The following is a 23324-nucleotide window of genomic DNA, read 5'->3' as shown; positions in this document are numbered from 1 at the left end:
TGTCCCAGCCCATGCAGCATGTGGAAACCATTAACAACCTGTCAGGAAAAGAATATGTTTCTATTTACTGTGTTTGAGTAAGAGGACAAAACCAGAGTGCCCAGTTGGGCTGGGAGGGTCCTGGCTCAGGACGTGGCTCGCCGTGTGTTGGTCCATATGGTCAGCTGCTGCAGGGCTGTGAGGGGATGATGGGGAGCAAGGATGGAGGGGGAGAGCCACGTGTCCTGGGGGAGCAGATTGGTGTGAGGACAGCAGGGTCTGGCAGCAGGGAGTCCTGCAGAGCTGCTGCCCCAGCTGAGGGCTGGGATGGAGGATTTGCTGCTGCTCAGAACAACCTCCTGGTGTGGGCTGAGCAGCAGCGTTGGGCAGTGCTGGGGAACCTGGTGAGCGTCAGGTGTCACTACCTGTATCCAAGGGGTTTTGAGAAGGGGTGGGAGCACCTTGGAGAGCTGTAGTTGCTGTGGAGTTGGAGGGCCACACTCCCTCCTCCAGTAATTACCCAGCAATTTCTTCTGCACATGAGGTTTTACATACAAGAAAAATAAACAGATGTTGCTGAAGTCAGAGTCCCATTCATCATCCGAAAAGAACAAGTCAAACTATATGAGAAAGTCCTTCAACTCAAGCCAAGACAATCACAGCCTGGTCCAGCTTGTGGAGCGATCCCCGGGCTGTGCAGGCGCATCCTGGGAGCGGGGTGAGCGCCAGCCCCGCTCAGCTGCCCTCCCTCTCCATCCCCCTCACCCATCCCTCAGTGCTGCTTCACCTTCGCTGCCAGCAGCAGCCAGGCATGGCACAGGCTGCAGCAGGGCTCTGGTGAGGAGTGAGGCTCTGCCCACCCTCTCTGGAGGCTGCACAGCACTGTGAGCACGGCTGGGCTCACCCTGTGCTGGGCAAGGGGGAGCTCAGTGCCCCCTGGAATGTCCCCCTTAGTGTGGCTGCTGCTCAGGGCATGGCCACCCCAGGCCATGGGGACAGTGCTGCTCCTGCTGCTGCTCTGGGACCCGGCAGGAAGAGGGGTCAGGGTGCTGGGACAATTTGGGGCTGGTGAAGAAAGCAAAGAGCCCATTGAAATGCTCTGAACAAATGAAAGGACTGATGGAGGCAGCGGCCACGAGGGAAAACAGGGTCACAGGGAGCAGCAAGGGGCAGCAGTGATGGATGTGGGTGAGCCTGGCAGACACGGTTCCTTCCGAGCCGCTCCCTGGAGAATGTGGCCAAGTGGTGGCTGCGAGTCAGGGCCAGAGGGACATCAGTGCCTGCCCTCACACACCACCCTGACCCTCTTCCTGCTGCTGTCTCACCTCATTGCCTGGGGCTTCCACCACTGGCTGCATTTTTCTTGATTCCACAGTAAACTCTTGGGGAATGGTTGTTTCTCCTCCCCTGTGTGGGGGGCTCAGCAGCCCAGGGCAGCTCCTGAGTGGCAGCGCTGGCTCCGCTCTTTCTGCTCCCGCTGCAGCTCTGGGTGTCCCTGGCTGTGATGCCACCAGGTGTGGTGTCCCCCAGACGAGCAGCAGGGGGTATTTCTGTGACCTGTGACCTGTGGCTCATAGGGTTTTTCCCCTGTAGGCAACGGGATCACGCTGGAGGGGGCTGTGCCCTCGGAGCAGGACAGCCAGCCGAAGCCAGCCAAGAGAGCCCGCACCTCCTTCACCGCCGAGCAGCTGCAGGTGGGCAGCAGGGCCAGGGGGGCTGGAGGGGCCGTGGCTGCCCAGCCTCATCCCGAGCCCCTCTCCCCTCTCTCCTCTCCCCACAGGTCATGCAGGCACAGTTTGCTCAGGACAACAACCCCGACGCACAAACGCTGCAGAAGCTGGCGGACATGACGGGGCTGAGCCGCAGAGTCATTCAGGTGAGGGCAGGGAGGGCCAGGGGGTGCCACCATCGGCCCAGCAGGGCAGGGAGGGGGCACTGAAGGCTGGCACCAGGCAGGGCTCACAGGCCCGTGGTTGCTCACCCCCAGCCCTGCACATCCAGCAGCTCCTGCAGCCTCCCCTGCGTGTCGGCTCCTCTGCTCCTGCAGCCATGCCAGCACCCTTCTCTCCCTGTCTCACTCGTGGGTTTTCTATTTGTTTTTTCTCCTCTTATGATGCAATGAATCAAAACCCCAACAGCCCCAGCCATTTGCAATAAATCACGGGGTGGGAAAGCTGCCCTCAGCACAAGGTCCTGGCGCGCTGGGCTCTGTCCCAGCCGCTGACAGGAGTGTGGGAGCTTCCCCAGCAGCCAGCCCTGCCCCGAGCAGGCAAAGCTCACCAGGGCAGGAGTTTAAAGGAGAAAGGGTTTAGAAGCACTGGGATTGAGACGTTTAAAGAAGAAAGGGTTTTGCAGCCCCAGGGGACACATGGCAGGGAAGTCCCCATGCCTGATCGGGGAGGGGAGGGTGAGTGGTGCTGAGGGACTGGGAAATGTCCCCTCTGCAACTCCCAGCTCACAGACAGCCCAGCTTTGCCTCTTGGTGACATTTGTACTCATCACTTCAACGTTCTGCTCGCATACTTTCTGCATACAATGAAAACAAGAGTGATCAACATAAATTTGGAGTTTTCATCCAAGATTGTTTTGCCAATGACACATTTAAGTTTTGTGTGTGAAAATCTGGCTTGAGCCTCTGTTATTGAGATTCTTCATTTAGCTAAAGATCAAGCAGGCTGCACACCGGGATTTTTTATGTGGATACTTTTTAAAGGCGCTTTGAACAGGAAACAATTTGTCAAACACTTATGACTGTTTCCTTCTCTGTGGTCCAGTGTGCTCTGCCTTGGAGAGTTGATCTTCACTCAGTCTTGGAGATGGTTTTTACTCCCAGCTATCTTTCAAAAATTAAAGCATAAGAAACAGATCACCTCTTTAGCATAAAAAAACCCTTCCATGCATCTTTTAACTCTAGGATGTAATTCCCTAACTACTCATTTGAATTAGAAGCAGTGAGATATGATCAGAGATCTCAAACCTGCTGCTCACATACATGGCTGTACCCTCCTTTCTCAGCTTTAACGTTCTCTGATGGGGTTTTTGAATATGATAAATCATTCTTAAACTTATACTAGTTTAAGCTTCTACTCATTTTTGTCTCCTCTTGTTTCTCTCTTTGCCAATGCTCAATTGTCCCAGCCGATCTTAGCTGTGCTTTTAGGCTGGGTGAGCTGGGATTGCTGATTAAAAAAGACTTTGAAAGGAGCTCCCATTATTTACAGGGACAAAGCTTTGTATATGCAGCTTCACTCTTGCTCTGGAGAGTGTGAGACAAACCTGTGGAAGCTGCTGAGGTGCAGATTTCTCTATTTAATTTCTTTTGTTAACTCTTCGAAGAAATACCCATCCAAGGACCCTGGTGAAGGACCACATTTTAACCCAGCTGTCCCCCAGCTGTCACAGCGTTCGCTGCTTTCCTTTCAGGTTTGGTTTCAAAACTGCAGAGCTCGCCATAAAAAACACACCCCGCAGCACACGGTGCCGCCCTCGGGAGCGCCCCCGTCCCGCATCCCCTCCTCGCTGTCCGAGGACATTCACTACTCGCCCTTCAGCAGCCCGGAGCGGGCCCGCATGGTGACACTGCACGGATACATCGAAAGTAAGGGCTGGGACAGGGCTGGGACAGGGCTGGGGACAGGACAGAGATGGGGCAGCTCCGGGACAGGCGGTGACAAAACCCTGCCGGTGCTGCGGGTGCGGGGATGCTGCCCGTGCTGCTGCTGCTCCTCCTGTCTGATAAAGTTTGCCTTTGGGGTTAACTCGTGCCCAGGAAAGTCAGTGCCTGGGTTTTACCTGTCTGGTCCTCAGCCCTGCTGTGCTCTCTGAGTGGTGGAGATGGGAGTGTGCCCCGTGGGGCTCGGTGGTCTCCCTCCTGCTCAGGACAGCAGAGGTGTTTTCTCTGACAGCTCCCAGTGCCAGTGAATGATTTGTGAGCAGCTTTGGCCATGCCTGGACAGAGGTTTTGGCTCTGTGGCCCTTGTGAGCCCTCTCCCTTCTGTTGCCCACGAGGGCTCTGGCTGTGCCCCTGCCTGAGCTGCCAGGCACCTCCTGCTCCCTGTGTGTCCTGGGGGAGCCGGGAGGGAGGATGCAGGATGCTGTGCTGTTTGTGGTAACTGGATGGAGCTGATCCTGTAGCTGGATGGAGGGTGTGTGTTGTTTGCAGTAACAGAGGCTGAAGCCTCTTCTCATCCACAGGTCAGGTACAGTGTGGACAAGTGCACTGTAGACTTCCCTACACTGCTCCACCCATGCACCTCAAAGCAGACATGGAAGGACCACTATCTAATAGGGGTGAGAAGGTAAATGTTAGTCCCTGTTCCAGGCTCGGGGCCAACCCTGCTGTAGCAAAGATTTGTGTGTAACATCATTGCCACCGCTGTCCTGTCAGCATCACTGCCTCTCAATGACTCCAGCTGCCACCCACCCATGTGTCCTCCCTTCGTTTTGGGGTCCCAAGGTTGATGTTCCCACTGTTGGTTAAAATGGCATCATTGTTTTTCACTGGACACCCCTCGCTGTTGTGACGTGCTGGGACTCTGTGCCTGCATCACTGAAACTCTCACATCCTCCTGCCTCAATCCTCCCTGGCTTTCCCTTCCCGGTGCCCTGAGCTCTGTCCTGCTCTGCTCCTCAGGCGCCTGCCCGTGTGGTCAGTGTGAACAGAAACTGGCTGTGAACAGAGCAGGGGGGACCTCAGCATGTGCTGACTTCCCAGTTTTCCAGGAGTTAACAAAAAAGATTCATTTTTTGTGGATTGCAGTATTGCTTAAAAATAATAACAACTGGCTGTTACAATATCTGAAGTAGGAATGTTATTTCACAATGTCTGGCCAGGAGACAATACTGCATGTTGATATTTTTCTGTTCAGTTCTTACAGTATCTGTTCTAACACACATTGGGGGCAAGACTTCTAAACATGCTTAGGTTTGGAAGATTTTATTTAGGACTCTAGTTTCAGTGACTTCTTTTTGAGGGAACACTGAGCCTTTGGTAACTCCAAGTGGTTTTAGCTTTTGTCTTTGCTGTTAGAAGTTCTCAGCACCTCTCTTTTCAGATCTCTCTCTTCTCAGTGTGGCAGCAGCAGCTCATTGAGCTCAGTTTCAATGGGCAGAAGCAGGGGCACAGCAAGGATACTTTTTCAGTCTAAATTCTACCGTTTTGTCATATCTGCCCAGCAAGCTGCAGGGTTTTCAGAAAATATTACACAGTCCTGGTGCTGTTGTTAGAGAGGCTTCACTGCAGCAAGCAGCTCCTGATTTAAATGCAATTACTGGCTCACAGCTGTTGCAGAACACAGTTCTCAGGACACGGAGCTGCCCCCCAACCACCTCCTTTTCTAAACAATCACTTGTGTGTTGAATTCCTGAAAACTGAAGTAGCTTTTTTTTCCTCACATCCAAAAATTTTAAAAAGCAGAGATAGCTGAGGTCCTGGGAAAACACATTTAAATGCTGAGTGTGTGTTTCCCTCTGCGAGTGGGGCACCCCCACCCTCCTCTCAGGGTGCCCAGTGCAGTGAGGACTGAGCTGTGCTGGACCTGCAGAGCAGTGAGGTGCAGAGTTTGAGGGGTGCCTGTGCTGATCAGTGAGTGAGATGGACAGTCAGGACTGCTGGTCATGCTCCTTGTCTTTCTTGGTAGCTGCTGCATCACAGAACAGATGAATGAACTGCTGGCTTTGGGGTGCAACCAGGATTTGGTTTCACAGCCCAGGGTGTGGTGCACCCCTGCCACTGTCCTGTCACCTCTACCTGGGCAGTGACAGCTCCTTCCCTGGGCAGGGCTGGCAGCTCCTGGGCACAGAGCTCTTCCAGAGAGGGTTTTCCTGTGGGGATGTGGCAGAGCCTGTGTCTGTCCTGCTGCTCCCTGCCAACTCACGGCCGTGGCGAGGGCTCTGTCTCTGGCAGCCGCTGATGCTCCTGTTTTTCCCCCAGGTCATCCTCTTTCAGTACTGACTGCTCGGACTGTTCCTCACCTGCCCATGGCCCTACCAGCACCACTGCCCCTCAGCCGCTGACACAGCCCAGGCCCGGGGAGAAGCTCAGACCCAGCGCTCTCGGTTCTCTCCATTGACCAGCACCTCGCGTCCGCTCCGCCTTCTCCAGCCACTCTGTGTATGTGTGTGTTGAGTGCACAGTTACATTTGACACTTGTTTCTTGTGGACTTGTAGAATGACTGTGAGTCTCTCCAAGGCAGTGCCAGACACAGTCAAAACTGGTGACTCTACTGTGCTTGCAAGTCTTGCTCCCAGACCCATGGGAATATGAACAACCCAGGACACGCTGAGTCTCAGGGGGGTCGATGATCACCTCTGAACACAAAGGAAGGAGGAATTTATGTGGTTTGGCCTGATTCTCTTTTTGCACCAGTTGAAGCAGTTCCTGGACATCCCTCCTTCTTTCCACTCGCATGTGTGAAATCTGAAATTGGCTTTTTTGGCTCAGCAACTCGATATATAGACAGACCTTCCTGAGCCAAACTCGCAGGTAGCTGAGACTCCACTGAGTGGAAAACATGATGCCAGCTGGAAATAGGCAGTTTTTCTTCCTCCTCAAAGTGCTTTAGAATCACATGTCCTTTGATCACTCAAAGGTAAGTAAATCTTAGTGTTTTTCCCCCCGTTTTATAGGAGGGGAAGCAGAGATATCCTAAACTGAGAGGAATCACGAGGGTTGGTGGCAGAGCCAGGTTTAGCACCCTGAAGTTTTTGATTGCTGACTTGTTCTTAGAACACTGAATATCTCTCTCCTCTCACAGCCATCTGCCAAATCTTTTCTTTTTTTTTTTTTTAAAGTTTTTTACTCTTGTTCTTTATTAACAAGCTACTTTATTTCCTTGGAGTCGTATTGGATCACAAATGGGTGATTTCAGAATGTACCTACAGAAAATTCTCAGACAATCCATACTCTGGGACTGGGAAATGCTCAATGGAAGGTGGCCACAAAGGTGTAGAAATGTTCTGCCCTGCTGTGGACTCAAGTTCAGTCAGTGGAAAGACTTGGGTAGAAACTGGAGACCAGTTCAAAAGGTGGAAGCCACAGTAAGGCCAGCAGGAACCGTCACTAGCCAAGTGGACAGCAAGGGGATGGCATCTTCCTTTGTGTGGCAGCATCACTCTGATCCCTCTGCCCTCCTGCTCTCCCTGGCTGGGTGCAGCTGTGGGTCCTGCCAGGCCCTGGGATGAGGGTGCATCCCAGGAGAACAGCTGGGCTCACTGCAACAGCAAAGGAAGTGCTCAGCAGTCTGGCCCCAAGTCAGGAAAAGGACTCCAAAATGATCCTTCATTGATGGTAATAACGAAAAGTAAACAAGTGACCTCTGCCAGCCCTTCTCAGTTTGCACCGAGCCAAGAGCAGGTCTGTAACCAAACCTCTCTCCATGCAAGCACATGGGTCTGTCCTGCTGTGAAGTGTCTGTGAGGCTCCTCCAACAATGTGAAACCTGCCCTGAGCCCCAGCTAGCGAGGGAAATGACTGAACCGTGCCCGAGGAGCAGGAGATGGGGATCCATCTGTTCCATAACTTGTTTTTAATTGGAACTGTAGATACACTTGTTTTCCTCTCCGGGAGATCCTGGATCAATCTGTGGCTTGGGCTGGGTGGGAAACCATCCCACTGCTGTGGCCAGCCCACATTGCACTCGTGGGGAGCCTTCTCCTGCCCGTGTCCCTGAACTCCTGTGACACCAGCAGCCAGGCAGTGGCTCCAGCTGAACCACGAGGAACGCTCCGGGAGTGGCCTGGGGACACGGGGACGTCTGCTGAGGTGGCCACCAAGATCTCTTGGTTTGAGAAGTAACTGAGTACAAGCACACATTGATATTGGTTGGAACAAATCCACAAACACACACTCCTGTGTGTACATGTATTCAAAGGGTGATGGTACTACCTCGGACAGCTGGGCCAGTATCTGTCAAATTACAGCCAGCAGCTCTACTCCCAATTCAAGGTAACCTTTGAAAGGAGAGGGGAATTAAGTCCACAAAACATTATTGTCACCTCCTGATGTGTGAGTGACCATTTCCAGAGTGTGAGCAGTGACAAGGCGCTCCTGCATGCCTGACCTGACTGGAAGCACCTCTCAGAGGTGTCCCCTGGGGAGGGGACAGTCCCCAGCTGCTCCAGGTGCACCAGGGGCAGTTGTTTTTGAGGATGAGCAATGAGGGAAGGATGAGTGTTCCCTTGGCTGCTTGTTGGTGAGGGTTTGTCATCACAGGTTGAGGTGGTTGCTGTGTCCAAGTGCCAGCCTTGAGGTGGCACCAAGGCCTGACTTTGCTCTCTGTTTGTGCTTGCACATCCTAATGACCATTTAGTTGTGGAATTAGTGCCATAAAGGAATGGGTAGTTATTCCATTTGACACTGAAGGAGAGACTTCAGGCTGTAACTTGGCCTGACATCCCAGAGTCTCTGAGACTGCCACAACTGTTCTGTTGAGGGAGAAAAGGGTTTGATGTGTTTCTCCCTTCTGTCTTGGAAATGCAATGTATCTGCTAAACACCAACTTGATCAGAAAAACCCCACTTGTGAAATGTCCTGGATAGCCAAGGGTTTGTGCCTGACACCAGGGCAGGGCTGGAGTGCAGGAGGGGCTGAGGGAACCGAGGTGCTCCTCTCCAGGGACATGGGCTCACCACAGACTGTGCTCGGGGCACTTCCCCCCATAAGTAGCCAGGAGCAGCTTTGCTAATTCAGAAATCAGGCTCTGTTTATATTAAGCCCAAATTGTTTGCAAAAACTGGAAGCAATTCAGCTTGTGCAGTTTTAGAGCTAATTATGTGTATGGAAAATACTCAACTGTACCAAGAATGTAAGAAATCTTCTAATTTATTCAATACATTGTTTCACAACATATTTCACACTGACTGTTGCCACTGAACCAAACCTTATCTCAGGTCATTTGCATTCATCTCCTGTTTGTGGATTAAAAAAAAAATTAAAGTCATTCTCATTTTCTTAGTTTATTCAGTAATTGCCAGATGGGTTCTGGTGCAGCAATGCAGACTCCACACACTAAACTTTTCCAGTTGCTATTTACAAACCCTTTTGCAGACAGAATCCACTGAAGACAGCCAGGGAAAGGCTCTTCACTCCAGTTTAATAAGGTGACAAACAGAGCTCTGCTCTGGAAGTGGGATGGTTTCAGGTTTTATCAGCAGTGATTTTTTCTGGCTCATGCTGGTTACCCCAATGCCCGAGCTAAAGGTGCTTACAGAACTCACTCGTTGGGGCAGGCAGTGGGAACCAATCCTGCACTTCTGTCAGTGATTTATCTGTAGGATGCCAACTAAACACCAGTTTTATTTCATCTGCCAATCATTTTGTTGTAGCATGTTGCAATTCTGCATGTCTTGGCTACAATGGTTAAAAAAATTTTTCTCTGAATGAGTGGACAGTCAAGACTAATATTTATTTTAAAAAAGTAAAACAAAATTGTAAGCACTTTTTGTAAAACCAATGTCTGTTTTGTTACATACTTTTAATGTTGTGCTTTGTAAATGTCTTATTTGTGTAATAAATAAAGTTAATGCAAGTAGAAGTGCTGGCACTTACATCCAGAAAATGATGTAATTCCATTTTATTTTATTTTTAAATACTTTCTGGCTTACTAATCAAGCAGCAACCCACCCAGTTTTCCTCTTTTATTATTTTGTTAAACTCTGGCTTCAGGAGAGTTCAACAAACGTTCGTAGTAAATGGATATAATTTCCTAGTTAGCAAACCCGTCATTAAAGAATACCTCTGGTGTACATTATTACAATGATCAATCAATATCAAAGTACTGAGCAAAAAGAGAGGAAAGGAATTCACCAGGACAGCTAACTAAAATCTGGGAAAATAATGTTGATTAAGATGGATTTGAATGACTTCAACACCGAATCTGAGGCACTCTTTTTAACAAATTGTTTTCAGGCTTAATAATGTTTATACATACTACACTGCACACCTCTCAGGAATATTATTGTGAGTACAGTCGCCTTTTTTGCCGTGGCTTTTGCTCAGCATGACTGATTAAATGATTATTTCCATTTTTCTTTGAGCTGACAAAGATGACAGAAAGATTATATTCCTGTCGAGGGAAAGGGTGAGACAAATCCACGAGGACAAATTGCATTTATTGTGAATCAGATTACCTGCTTTGCTGGAACATTGTCTAGGAAAAGCTGGTTTATGCTTTCGGTTTGGGCTCGGTTGTTATGTCCCAGGCTCTCCGGCAGGTCCGAAGGATCCATTCGTGCTCATCATTGTCTGAAAGGGAGAGAAAGAGAAGTTAAATATCCCAGATATTTATATCTGCTCTTTGCATCCCTGGGGTCCTGCTCAAACAAGCCATTTTCCCTTTGAAAAATAAATCTATTTTTTAGCCATTGGCATCTCTTAGAACACATTTTTTTTGTTTGTTTTAAAGATCGTTTGCTGTTGTGTGGGAATTTGTCAAGGCAGGAGGTGCTGGGTCTGTGGCAAGGACTGATCATTCATCTGCATGCATAGATTTTATATTTTGCCTTTTTGGGCAAAATACGCAGGAGAAATGTTGAAACTATTAGAAATTAAGATTCCTGATTTATTTAAGGCATTTTAAAAATACTCTGGCTGTGTTGCTTGTCGGTTTATAAAAGGTGAAGCTAAAGAAAAATTTACAGTAAAATCCCAGGTTCTTTTCTTGCAGCTTTTCTTTCCATGCTGATTTTGAGATGTATGTTGTGGCAGGTATTGATAAGCTGATGTAGTGGCTCAGAGATATTTTAGACCAACTCCTGTGTCCCTTGTTAGTATTCATGTCTGTCGTATTTATTCTGAGAGCATAATGACAGTGTGGAAAGAAAATAAAAGCAAAGACAATATAGGAAAAAACAACTGACCAGCAAAGTTTGAATAGTAATTTTCTGCATGATTTACAAAAAAACAGCCTGGTGAATGTTAAGTTGTGGCTTCTTAATTTCAGGGATTTAAATAGTCTTGTCTCCAAAAACTGTTCTGCAGCCTTTTCCTTTGTGTTTGTGTAGAAGAAAAGAAATCTGTGTAGTAAACCAGGAGAAACAAACTTCAAAAAGCCTTGTGGAAAAAACCAAAACAACAAAGTATTACTTACAACGATACCTGCATTTATTTTTATATAAATGAAATATATTCGAGCTGCTTCTTGTGTTTACCACTGTCTTAACAGATTCGTATTAGCTGCTTGTGATGTTGTAAAAATCTTAATTCTGAGGGTTTGTGGCAGCCCTTGCCACACAAGAACAGATGTTTGGGAGGAGGATGGAGCCCAGGGGGTGTGACCCCGCTGCTGTGACCATCACGGTCCCATTTATTCATCCTGCTGAGCACCCTGCTTAGGCAGGTCAAAAAAAAATTGAGAAAGAAGAATGTTGCTTCTTTAGGAGTCAAATTTTCATGGGGATTTTTGATTGTGGAGTTGTACCTTTATGTAAAAACGACAGAGGAGCATTTGAAATGCAAAAGATAGGAAGGTCCTGGGAATGAAGTGCTAAACTAAGAAGTTCTCAGAGGGGTATGTGATAAATTCTGATGCACAAATCGTCAAGCTTGGGGGTTAATCCTATTGACTGAGGTGGTTTGTGAGTCAAGCTTTGTCTTTTCTTTTTTCTTCCTTTTTTTTTTTTTTTTTTTCATGCTGCCCTCCCTTTTCTCTCATTGCTGGCTGAGCGAGTCGGGTGCTGCTCACACCCAGCTCCCGGTGGAGGGAGGAAAGGTGCCAAGGTGCTTGCTTTAATGACTGAAAAATGATCATAATTCGGATAAAATAGCTAAGTTCAGCTCTTTCCGTGCTTCACTGATTTTTTTTTTATTCCTTAGAGATCCACAGATCCATAACAAAATATCCTGTTAACGATACATTTCTAATTCGGGTGTAAAGTAGGAGAAAATAGATGCTGCCAAAAAAATATGCTAAAAGAGAAATTAAAAACATGAGCACAGAATCTTGCATAAAGACATGCAATCCTCACAGGCAGATTCCACCGAGGGCTGCAACAGGAATGCAAATGTGGTCCATAAAGCTCCTTAAAAACAACATCCAAGCCATAATCAATGTGCTGGCTTTTGTTCTATGCACTAGGTGTTGCAGACATTATCACGTGAGCCTTGCCTGTGACAGATATTGTCCAGTCTCTGTGGTTTTAGCTGGAATTGCCTTAACTAAAAAACAAAAAACAACTTTATCTGAGCTTGTAATAACTGCACGAAAAGGAAACTTTTGTCTGTTTCTGTCATGGTGAAGGAAAAAGAAAACTTAGAGATGCTGTGCATCACCATGTCTGGCTGGTAGCTGGGCACACCTGGCTCACCTGAGTGCCAGAAATAACCAGCCTGGGTCTGTCTGAGCCTTTGACAGAGCTCACTCAGCTGAGCATCAAGGGTCTAAGCACAAAGAAAGGCAGATGTTAACTTGGCTTCACAGGTTTCCAACATAGCCTTGGTTTGCCCCGGTTGTCTCGTTCAGCACTCCAGGATTTCCTGATCCAGGACAAGTCACTCCAAGGATCTCAGCCCTGCCAGACTGACTCCAAAGTGCCTTGGTCTGTGCGGTGATCTGAGCCCATGCAAATTAAATATGTGTTCACAAGCCCTGCTTAACCTGCATGTAGTTTAACCAGATGTAAAAACTGACTGAACGATGAGAATTTCAACTTTGTGTATGAAAAGGAAAAACAGATGTAATGACTCAACAAGAAGTGAATCTCCAAAACTGCCATCCAACCCAGTGAGGTGTGCAACTGCTCCTTGGTCTGGGCAAGGGGAAATGAAAGAATTGCTCCAGGATAGGAAGAACCACAGCCCAGGGATGAGAGTGGGTCCAGGGCTGGCTATGGGAGAGGAGGCAGGGAAATATTAGAATGTAAAGAGTTAAGCTATGGTAAAACATACTTTTGCTACACTAAAGAAGACTGGTTGATAATTACTGTAGTTTTAGGGCTATTTGAATCAGTGCAGCTGCAACCTCTTCAGTAGTAACCCCTGAAACAAGACAAACTGGGTTTATTGTACTGAACAAGTCTTAAAGCTCCTCCCTGATTGTTAGTAATTGGCAGCAATGGACTTAACAGCCTCTTGACTACCCTTTTTACACTCTACCTGACTGTGCAGCTAACAATTTAAATCACAGATGCCGATCCTTCTTTGTGGCAGCTGCTTGTTAACTACACGTTCCTCTTTTTCTGCCACTGGCTGCTTCCATAACCCTGCAACACCAGGGTTAGATTGGAGAATCACATTTCATCAATATTTAAAATGGAATTAAACCTTGAAGTTTGATTAATGCTACCAGATAGTGAGTTGTAATTACTATTTTGCAAATTGCAATTGTTTGAATATGTTAATATGATTGTCTAAGCACATCTTCACCTTCAGAAGTAATTTTCCTTTTAAAAAAGATTTGAAAAAAATACAAACTCTTTAATCAGTGCTAAATTATCACCCTGTGCACAATTAGGTGGAATGGGGTTCTTCGTGTGGTGTGCTGAATTTTATGTCAGCATATTTATCTTTACAAGTTTATCCATTTTTTTAGATTTTCCTCAGTAGAATAAACAGGGATGGAACAGACTTTGCTGAAAGAGGACTAACCATGCTGGTGTTTGAAGGTAAAGGAAAAAAAGCTTTGTCTGAGCATTTTACTGCAGTCTGATGTATCCCTGTGCAGTTAGTAAATGTTACCCAGTTATTTCTTCCAAAGTCAGTGAAATATTATCATTATTATCATGACATATTATTGGAATCCATAAACTGAAACAGCAAAAGATTGTAATGGATGAGCTCTTGAATTATTTCCTTGTGTCTCAATCAAAAATGAGATCAGTTTCTAGCACCCACTAAATATATCTTGAATATTGTGGGTGAGATCCTCAGCCAGCCCACACTGGGACAGCTCTCTGTTATTTTTGTGATTAATTCAGGCTGTTTTCATTGAGCAGGCAGGGGCACACGGAGCCAGCCCTGGCAGCCACCTGCACGACTGGTCCCCAGAAACAGCACCTACCCTCAAGAGATGACTAAGCTGGGGTGCAAATCCTCCTGATCTCCTGTTGGACACTGTCCACACAGCCAGCAGCTCAGTCTGGAGAGTCTCTTTAGGCAAATAAGACCCAGCTAAAGCAGTTGGCTGTAAAGTGTTCCCATTTCAAAACTGGTTCTTCTCACCAAATATTGCCTGGCAAGTTTCTGCCTTGTTTTGGGGGAGCTTTAGGGGAAGTTCCAAATGTCAGCAAAGTCCAAACAGGTGTCACAACCACTGTTAGGTGTATTCCACAGTGAGCTCAAACTGCAGCCCACTTGAATCAGTGGATTTTTGCTCTCTGCAAAATAAAACCTCTTGCCTCTTTTCCCATGTTCAGGCTAAAAGTAGTGGCAGAAGAGATTTCCCCAAATACCACACTCCAGATTTATCTCTCATCTGGGATTAGAAACAGCTGAAAATTCAGGGTGGCCTTGCTTCAGGGTGCTTCCAAGGGATGACATGAAAACACACTGTAATTTAGGTGCGTTTAATCTTGCTATATTAAATGCATATTGCAAAGTTTAGAATTATTTGCTTCGAACTATCATGTTTCTGTGTTGCTTATGGAAAGCTCAGCTGTGAGAGACTTCTGAGGACTCTGCATGCTTAGGTGCCTGCCATGGCACAGAGCTGAGACTGACACAACTGACAGCATTGTCATGGAGGCTTCTCTTACCTTTTGCTTTCCCAGGAAACCACCTAGAATTTGAACAGGGAAAAAACTACATTTTCCACCCTAAAAACCTTGTCTGATTGTGCTAGGTCTTTGTAGCTGTGTGTGCTCCTGATGTCTTAGAGGCTGTGTCTGCACTGGAGGCCTGGTGAATTCTGAAATTCAGATCCATGGCTCTCTTCCCTGCCCAAGGGCAAGGTGGGACCCGATGTGAGTGGTGTCATCCCTTTGTGTGCCCTGGTGTGAGTGGGTGTCATCCCTTTGTGTGCCCTGGTGTGAGTGGGTGTCCTCCCTTTGTGTGCCCTGGTGTGAGTGGGTGTCCTCCCTTTGTGTGCCCTGGTGTGAGTGGGCGTCCTCCCTCTGTGTGCCCTGCTGGAGCCCAGGAGGGAATGGATGTGCCACCACCAGGGCAGGGAGCACTCAGAGCCCTGGCACAGCTGAGCCCTGCCCAGAGCTCTCCATGCCCACGTTTGGAAGGGTGTGTTCCCAACACACCATCCTCGAGCAGCAGCTGAGCTTCCTCTCTGCTTGCAGAGGGCCAAGCACACGCAGCCCATTGTAAACAACAATATCACTGAATTCTTTCACATCCCTGGCTCCTCCCTGCACCCGCAGCGCAGTTTATCACGTTCTTCCACTGCACAATCACAATGACATGTGATAGCATCTCAGCCATGGGTTCTGCCTGGCACACCCCTTCCATTTCCATTGCCCCCTCTGGGTCCCTACCACCCCTTTCCTTACTGCACCTGACCCCACCAACATCAAGGCTGGCAAGAAAATGGAAAATATGTTTTCAATTAACCTTTGCTTCCACCCACAAATTCTCACCCTTCCATTCTCTTTTAATTACTGTCATTCCAAAATGGCCCCCAAATGAACTTTCCATCTCTTGTAAAAGTTGTTTTCACATGAGCTGTATATTGAATGTAAGTGCCTATAAGACTCGTGTGTAACCTATTTAATGGATTCACAATAGGATGGTTAGCACCCAAACAAAGGTGTTATTCTTGGCATGCCACTCTTTGGAACTGAAACTTCCACAGTTTTCAAAAAGATAAGGCCAGGAAACCAGAAGGAACAATATATCTGCAAAAGCTGTAGCTACTGAAATTACCCTAGTAACTTACATCATGATGCAAATGTTAATATTATCACTGCTGGCTCTAGTCTGGAATATAAATTATGTTGGTTCACAATGTATTTAGCTGAATGGAGGACGTTTCAGATTAAAACATGTAAGCCAAATTTAACCTAAAAATGTTCTTGGTTGCTCAGATGAGAAGTCTCCAAGTATCTCTGTCTGTCACCTGAGCAGACTTCGACACTGTAAAGACATATGTATGAATTTTGCAATGGCATCCAAAATGTGCTTGATCTTCACACATTTCTATATAAAAATATACAAAAAGAGCATATGATGGGTAGAGTAAATTAAAAAAAAGGGTAAGAAACCCCCCCCAACTTCTCGTAGGAGTCTGGGATCTTCATTTGAAATGGACTCAATTTCCCTTTTCCATCTTCACTGCTCAGCCATTTGCCTTGCCCACTCAGCAGTCCCACTGTGATACTTGCCAGGCTTCTGCCTCTCCTCCTGCTGAGATTTGGCTCCTCAATTAATTTACTTGTTAAGCACTGGGGGTTATTTAGATCCAGAGCTCTGACATCAGGACAAAAGAGACCAAACTAAAAAATAGGAAGAGGTAGGTACGTGACATTTGGAGATGCAGATCAAAGAGTTATAATACAATTTCTGACCTGCTTCTGGATGTAATATTTTTCAAAAGCTTTTGACTTCCACAGAGTCTGGAAAGCAAATACCAGAAAACTAAAATTGTATGACTGTGGCTAAAAATCTATGTCTTGGAACTAGATGCAAGGGAAAAAAGTGTGTGGGAGATGGAGGAAACAAGACCAGAAGGTGAATTCATAGGTAGCTCTGTAGAGCCTTGTGGGCAAAGAGAAGCTGAATGCCATGGCAGAGAGAGGAAATATTTTTTACAGTGGTATTTTGGAGGAATATGAATCAAAGAGGCCAGAAAGAGGAATTAGCAGTAAAAAGGACAAGCACTCCAGCTGTTGCAAGAAAAGCAAAGGGCTACTCGCATTTGTGTAAACGGAGAGCAGCACTGGCTCTCTGCTTTACAACCCTGCTTTCAGAAATAAGTTTGTCAGCCAAAGTAAAGAGAAAAAGATCAATGGATTGCAATAAACGGCATTTAACATAAAAATGAGTAAAATTTACAATCCAGTTAACTTGTTAAATGTTACAAAATCAGCAAACAATAGACACAATTTGTTTTGTTCAGAGCCCAGAGGTAGAGACCAAATCCTCTAAATTAATTTCTGCAAAAGCTGGGGTTTTTTTCCAAACAGGTCTGGATCCTATTCGTTGTAGAATATACTGATTACCAACTATTTTTAAGAGCTTTACACAAACATTATTTCTTTTGTTGTGTGAAATGCAGAATCAGCCATCTGGCAAATGCCCCAGAGCTAAAATCTTTTACATGACATATAATTCAAAATGATTAAATATACAACAGAAAATAGCTATAGCATTGCACTTAAAATAGCATGAACTTTTACTGCCGATCAAAACTGATTTCTTTAGCCTAACAAGTATCCAAAGAACAATTATTTGAAGAGCTTTTAAGAGTTTCAATATGTAGGAACTAAACCTCATCTAAATTCAGTATCTTAAGTCAAATAAAAAAGAAACAAATGTACAAAAGATTAAATGGTCCTGCCTTACAAGTAGACATTTAAATCTATGGGAAACTAAATTCATTCGAACAAAAATACTATATTCCCTCTGTATGTGTATTGCTGGGGCTTTCCTCTCCTTGCTCAGGGCATCTGCCAAAACAACTTGTACATTCTTAGGCAATGACTAGGGGACTAGCCTGGAATCAGGCTGTTCATCCACTCCCTCCATCATCAGAACGGGCAATTTCAAAGAAGAACAGGGAATAAAGCTCCGTGCATGATCCCTCAGTGCAGTCAATCTTTTTTCCTGCACCACAGTCGACTCGAAGTTAAATTTGCTGTCTTCTTTCCAGAAATACTCCAGGCCTGAAAAATTGCCAGGTTCCTCATCCCACACCCAATTCTCCAGTAGTTTCTGAGAAAGAGCACGCAAACATCTGCATGTGTTTGGGGTACATGAGGGTAGGTATAGAAATATTACCCTGAGCGATTATTGAGTGGTTATGGCTGTTTCTCAACCGCATTTTTCAGACAAGTCAAAGTCTACATTTCCCAAAAAGCACTTGGTGCAAGTCAGATCTGAGTTTTGAGGGAAAAAAAGTCCAAATGTAGGAGATTTCTCTCATGGATTTGTGTACTTGGGTAAACCTGAAATGACTGAACACATCATTGCTGACTGTCAAAAATATTTGCACTTCTTAGTTCTTTCAGATCAAGAAATGAGGCGTGAGAGCCTCCATGCCAAGGTAACAACATGAGGAAACTGTAAGTCTGTGATTATTAAGGCTTAGAATTAAAATGGCTTTGCCCCCTTGCCTGGGGAGTCAGGCCAGCCTCACAACCGAGGAACCTCAAATGTTCTGACCCCAGACTTCCCTGTACTATACAAAAATAATGTTCTTGAGTCTTAACCTTTTCAGCTGATAATGATTCCTGGAGCAGCAGGATTTTTCCTGCTGCTTTTCACAAGACTTTCAGGCTTGTAGAAATGCTGATTGCTGGCTGGCTTGGGACTGCAGCAACACCAAATCCCCTCTTAATAAGACACTTGTCCTGGTCTTCTGGGCCTAATCTTGCTCTTAATTTAATTCCCTGGCTGAGCTCTGAGTGAAAAGGCAGATTTTGTGTCTTTCTGCTCTTGATTTATAGGAAGAAGTACAAATATATCTCAGGTAATATTGACTGCACTATAGGAAGTTTCCCTATGCACCATACTAATTAAACCTGAAGAAGAAATATGAAAATAGTAGAACAAATATTCTCATAGTAGAAAAAGGAAAAGCATGTTTTATATTATTTAACCCATCCCTGTGAAAACCACAGGAGAATCAAGGCAATTTTCATCAGAAATATCTTTGCTTTTCATCAAGACAGGTGACCCAGGCAATCTCCTGAGATGTTCTCCATCTCAGTTTAAAAAATTTCCTGGTTTTGATGGTATTTTCTTTTTGAAAGTTCTGGGCTTTTTGGATATTCAGAGAGCCTAAAACCTGACCGTCACAGCTGTTCTTGTACCTCCCTGCTTTGCATTAAAAATAACATCTTGTAGTTTCTACTTTTCACTGAAAAACTGGGAAATCTTCCGATCTTTCTATTGACCAAACTCTGTTACAAAGGTGCCAGAAGTCCTATTTCTGGGGGGGAGAAAAAAAAAAGAGGAATACTCTTGGTGAAACAGGAGCCTGGTCCCGGTATCTATTAAAAATAAACAACGTATCTTCTTACAAATGAACCTTCCCATTCTTATTTATGTGCTCAATTTTGCGTACTTCGCAATACTGGAAAAAAGCAAAGCTTGAAGAACACATGGAGAATCAAGAGAAATTTGAGCATCCCTGAGGAAACAGAGGTTTAGGGACGGAGTAATAACTGCAAGGCTGTAATGAGAATTTGGAAAACTTTGCTAGATAAAAACGTATAACAAAGCTGTTGCTGTCATTTCATTCCCTGGGCCTGATTATGTTCTCAGGATGGGCCTTTGCACCGCTGTAGCAGCGAGAGCTCGCTGTAAATGAGTATCAGACCTCCGAGCTAGCGGAGTGCAGGGCTTGGCAGACTGCTCAGGAGTCTCTGTGCTGCTCCACATCCCCTCATCCCCACGCAGAAGTGCTGGAAGCAAACCCAGGAGTTTCAAATGGCGGCCGCTGCGCTGTGCCCTGCTCTGGAACCGGGCCTGGGCGCTGCCAGGCCGGAGACAAGGCCGTGCCAAGGCCCAGGGATTCCACAAACAGCCGAGAAACAATCAGGGATTGCTTCATAATAGAGCCGGGGTGAAAGGTGAGGACTGGAGTATTCTGAAGCCTGCTGCCAGGGCTGAGGAAGATAGTGTCATTTTGGTAAACCTGTCAAGCTGTTGTAAGAACTTCCTGAATGCTTCCTACCATCTGCTTTTGATGCTTTCAAGACTTGGCTGGAAGCCTGGAGGTTTTCCTGCTCTTTCCTGCCCAACCTATAATGGAGTAATTCTGGATCTGTTCCCTGTCATCTCAGCCTCTTCCTCAGTTTCTTCTGCTTACAGCTGGGGTTTTTTTTAATTTTTTTTTTCTCTTTACTTCAGTGGCCTTGTGCCCTGAATCATCTCTCCTGGGGCGGCAAGAGTTCCTCTGATGTTGAACAAGTGCCGGGTTTTTCAATTGTGTTCATGTTCTTGAGAGGAAGGGTCTGGCCTACATGACACATTCCTTCTTCACACTCACATCAACAACTTTAACTTTTGTGTCCAGGCCCTGGCTGGAAGGGCCACACAAAGCCCATCTCCACGGCTCTGTCAGGCCGCACGCTGCGCCGGGCTGCTGGGCCAATATTGATTGATATAATTTGTAGGGTTTGAGATAAATGTCATAAAGGACAATGAGTTCAAAGAGCAGATTAAAAAACAATAAATTGAATTCCAAGGCGTTCCCTCCTGTACTAATCTGTGTAGGTTCCTGTGTTTTTGGAAAGCATGTTGCTTATCTTCCTCATCAGTAGGCCCACTGCATTCCAGTATTTTGGATCAATGCCATTTGTAATAATCTAGATCAGTTTTTATTCAACGTTTATAAAACAGGCCATGTATCACAGGGTATATTTTATAGCAGATGGTATCTCCAATTCATTTAACCCCCCCCCCACTTCCCTCCTCCAGTATCACTGTGCACTCTCACAAAAGCTCTTGAAAGTAAAGCAGAGCAGAATTTTTTTTCAACAAATAGTAAATTTGCTGAAAAATGGAGTTTCCAGGCAACAAAATTGTTAAACTGTAGCACACTGAAAATGAAATGTTCTGTTTTCTAGAAAAAAAACAAAAAGAGGTTTTGTAATTTGGACATTTGAGGAAAAAAAAAGCAGGGTGGGTGGTTGCTTTCAGAAATCAGTTTCATTTAAAAACCCTCTGCACTGAAAAGGTGATAAACACAAAGATTAAACAGTCAGAACACAAAGTAGGTTTTTTTCAGGTCAGATTACATTTTTTTAGTTATCCCAGTGTTAACTGTTTGGGAATGTTTTGTGGCTTTTAATTTGAAAAGTTTCTCTTTTGGCTTGGTAAGAACTAATTTTCCCAAAGGTTTATTAATCTGGGGACTTCTATGTGCATTTGCCAAACTCTAATCCAAACACAGCTCTCCAAGGTGAAGGTTTCATGTAGGAAGGTAAGACCCAAACTCATTTTTATAAATTGGACTATTCCAACATGTAGACATAAGCATGTGCTTAAGCACTTTGTTGGTTCACAACACGGAGGTTTTCATCTTTCAGAATCAGTGATGTGCCCCTCACAACCACTCCCTTGCTTGAGATCATAACAGAAGAGACTGAAGATTTTTTTGAGATTAACATACCAAACGTTAATAAAATATATTTATTCATATATGCTTGGGGATGTTTCATTGTAATTTTGCAAAATATGATTTGTACGACTCTGGGGATACATGAATCACTGATAAAATAAATAAGTTAAAGATATCTTAGCTCAGTGATAATAGAACCAAGTCATGGAGTTGTTTCTATTTTGGCTTTAATCAGGCAGCCTAGAAGATATGAGAAATAAACTCCTCTTAGCTTACCTTGCAGAAGAAGTTAAATCATACCTGCATTTCTCAGAAACTTGTGTTTGTAGTCAACAACTACTCTGGTTTCGGGGTTATAGAATCCATCACCACAGTCATAACAACCTTCTGGGATTATTTTGGGAGGATCCAGATTTGTAAGCTGAGGAATGCCTGAAGGGCAAAAACAAGGTTTGATTTTTTTTTTTAATTTATGCCTTTGATCAGGATAACTAACATACATCTCCACGGCATTTGGTATAAAAATAACACAGTTACCTCACAATAAATTTTGTAAAGCATTTCATCAATTTTGCAGATGGGGAAAATGAAAATGGAAAAATGCACACACGAAGATTGCATGATAAAAAGCGATCACTTTGATTTCCTCATTCACAGTGCTGTGATTCAGCCCACCAAGTTAACATTACAAGTCCAACCCAAAATCCAAAATGGGGCCAGGAGAGACTCGTTGGCTTTGTAGAGCTCCATGTCATCACTAAAATATTCTATGTATTGTGTGTATTATGTTACAGATTTTATTCACTTTTTTCCCTTAGAAACCCACCTTTTGACTACAAAAAATAATAACATTACAAAAGTCTTTAGCAAAAACATAGACTGAACATGAATGTCTGTTTTGGGAACTGCTAAAAAGCTGCATAGGGTAGATGCTTGAAACTTCATTTGTCCTGGATGGAAACTAATTGCTTTTGCTCAACTTCGCTGTATCAAAAGCACTCTGCTGATGCAGTGAGGGTGAAAGGTATAAAAGGGTTAATCAGGATGTCAAAAGCTGCAGATAATAAAGCCCTGTCCTGCAGGTCATCACTCCAAGAGACCCCTGTGGATGCAGAGCTGCATCCCAGGCTGTGCTGGAGGAAGGTGGTGTCCACATTCTTCTGGAATGTGGAATCATAGGGTTGTATGAAATTAGCCAGAGCATTTCTGCTCCATGTTACTCATGTAGCTGAATTAATCTTTCTTAAGCTAAGTTGTTAGTTTAATTCCTTCCAGACTCTCAGGATCGCAAATGCAATTGAGTACCTGGTGGTTTAAAACCCAAGCAGATTTCTGTATAAAATCTTCTGTCGTAGCCGTCGCAGTAAGGCCATTTTTCCTCGTCGAATTCGAGACCATCTGCAAAAGTGTATTTCCCCTGCAAAACACGTTTGGGTGCAGAGTTAATAAACGTGATGGATGGACGGAACGCCAAGGCCAGGTTGCACCGGCAGAGCCGCAGCAGGGCCAGCGCGGCTCCGCTCGGCTTTTGTCGGGAATGCTGCTTGTGGTGCCCGGCCACGAGGGGTCAAACACCGGCTTGGCTCGGGAATCCACGGGTTTCACTCCAAACCGCCAGCCCCTCGGGGTGAGCCCCCCCGGCCGTACCTGCGTGGGCACCCCGCGGTCCCAGAGCGCCCGGTAGCCGCCGCCTCTGCTGAGCTGCATCTCGCCCTTCCCGTGGAACATCCCGTCCCACAGCGAGCCCCGGTACTCGGCCCCCGTGGGCAGCGTGTAGGAGCCGTATCCTTCCATCCTGGAACAGACGGCGGGGGTGGATGGTGGCAACCCCGCGCCCCCGGTCCCACCAGCCCCCCGTGACCCCCCCTTGCCCCCATGGCCCATCTTCCACCCGCGACTCCCCTGCTCTTCCTTGCCCGCCTCGTCGGGCGCCCCAGTCCCACGTGTCCCCTGCGAACCCCACTGTGCCCTCTGTGTCCCCGTGCCTCCCGGACCCTCCGCTTCCACCTGCTCCCAGCACTCCCCGTGCCCCTTCCCGCTCCCCTCGTGTCCCCCGCTGTCCCCCGCTGTCCCCCGCTGTCCCCGGCCCCACCTGCCGCGCACGATGCCCCCCAGGTACCGATCCCCCGCCAGCTCCATGGCGGCCCCGACGGCGCGTCCCGGTCACCGCGGCAACGGCC

At 46.2% G+C, this 23324-nt stretch overlaps 2 protein-coding genes across 5 annotated transcripts in view; one reads left to right on the top strand and one right to left on the bottom strand.

Moving 5' to 3' along the window:
• Positions 1–9513, top strand: part of LHX6 (LIM homeobox 6) — a 17101-nt gene extending 7588 nt beyond the window's left edge. For 3 of the 4 annotated variants that reach the window (XM_033077670.1, XM_033077672.1, XM_033077673.1), the window contains exons 6-10: positions 1573–1673; positions 1760–1855; positions 3403–3577; positions 4174–4277; positions 5912–9513. In XM_033077670.1, the coding sequence (XP_032933561.1) occupies positions 1573–1673; positions 1760–1855; positions 3403–3577; positions 4174–4277; positions 5912–5932 (497 nt within the window). In that variant the 3' untranslated portion in view covers positions 5933–9513. The remainder of the gene's footprint in view (positions 1–1572; positions 1674–1759; positions 1856–3402; positions 3578–4173; positions 4278–5911) is intronic. The other variant, XM_042779882.1, reaches the window with a different exon arrangement.
• On the bottom strand, positions 8784–23324 carry MORN5 (MORN repeat containing 5). The gene is made up of 5 exons (XM_033077675.1): positions 23237–23324; positions 22792–22939; positions 22450–22561; positions 21445–21576; positions 8784–10223 (listed from the first exon to the last, which is right to left on the bottom strand). The coding sequence occupies exons 1-5, from the start codon at positions 23281–23283 to the stop codon at positions 10144–10146; spliced, it is 519 nt and encodes a 172-aa protein (XP_032933566.1). The 5' UTR covers positions 23284–23324; the 3' UTR covers positions 8784–10143.

The sequence above is a fragment of the Catharus ustulatus genome, chromosome 21 (assembly GCF_009819885.2).
Source record: "Catharus ustulatus isolate bCatUst1 chromosome 21, bCatUst1.pri.v2, whole genome shotgun sequence".
Taxonomy (NCBI): Eukaryota; Metazoa; Chordata; class Aves; order Passeriformes; family Turdidae; genus Catharus; species Catharus ustulatus.
The sequence above is the reverse complement of the archived record's forward strand: the minus strand, read 5'-3'. Positions and strand labels throughout refer to the sequence as shown.

What these genes read in the sequence shown, in the direction of transcription:
- MORN5 (XM_033077675.1), bottom strand. Translation starts at nt 23,283, where the DNA reads ATGGAGCTGGCGGGGGATCGGTACCTGGGGGGCATCGTGCGCGGCAG. An exon ending in ACCGCGGGGTGCCCACGCAG is followed by an intron (nt 22,562 to 22,791) that starts GTACGGCCGGGG and finishes CGTGTTTTGCAG; the next exon opens with GGGAAATACACTTTTGCAGA. An exon ending in CTTGGGTTTTAAACCACCAG is followed by an intron (nt 21,577 to 22,449) that starts GTACTCAATTGC and finishes TTTGCCCTTCAG; the next exon opens with GCATTCCTCAGCTTACAAAT.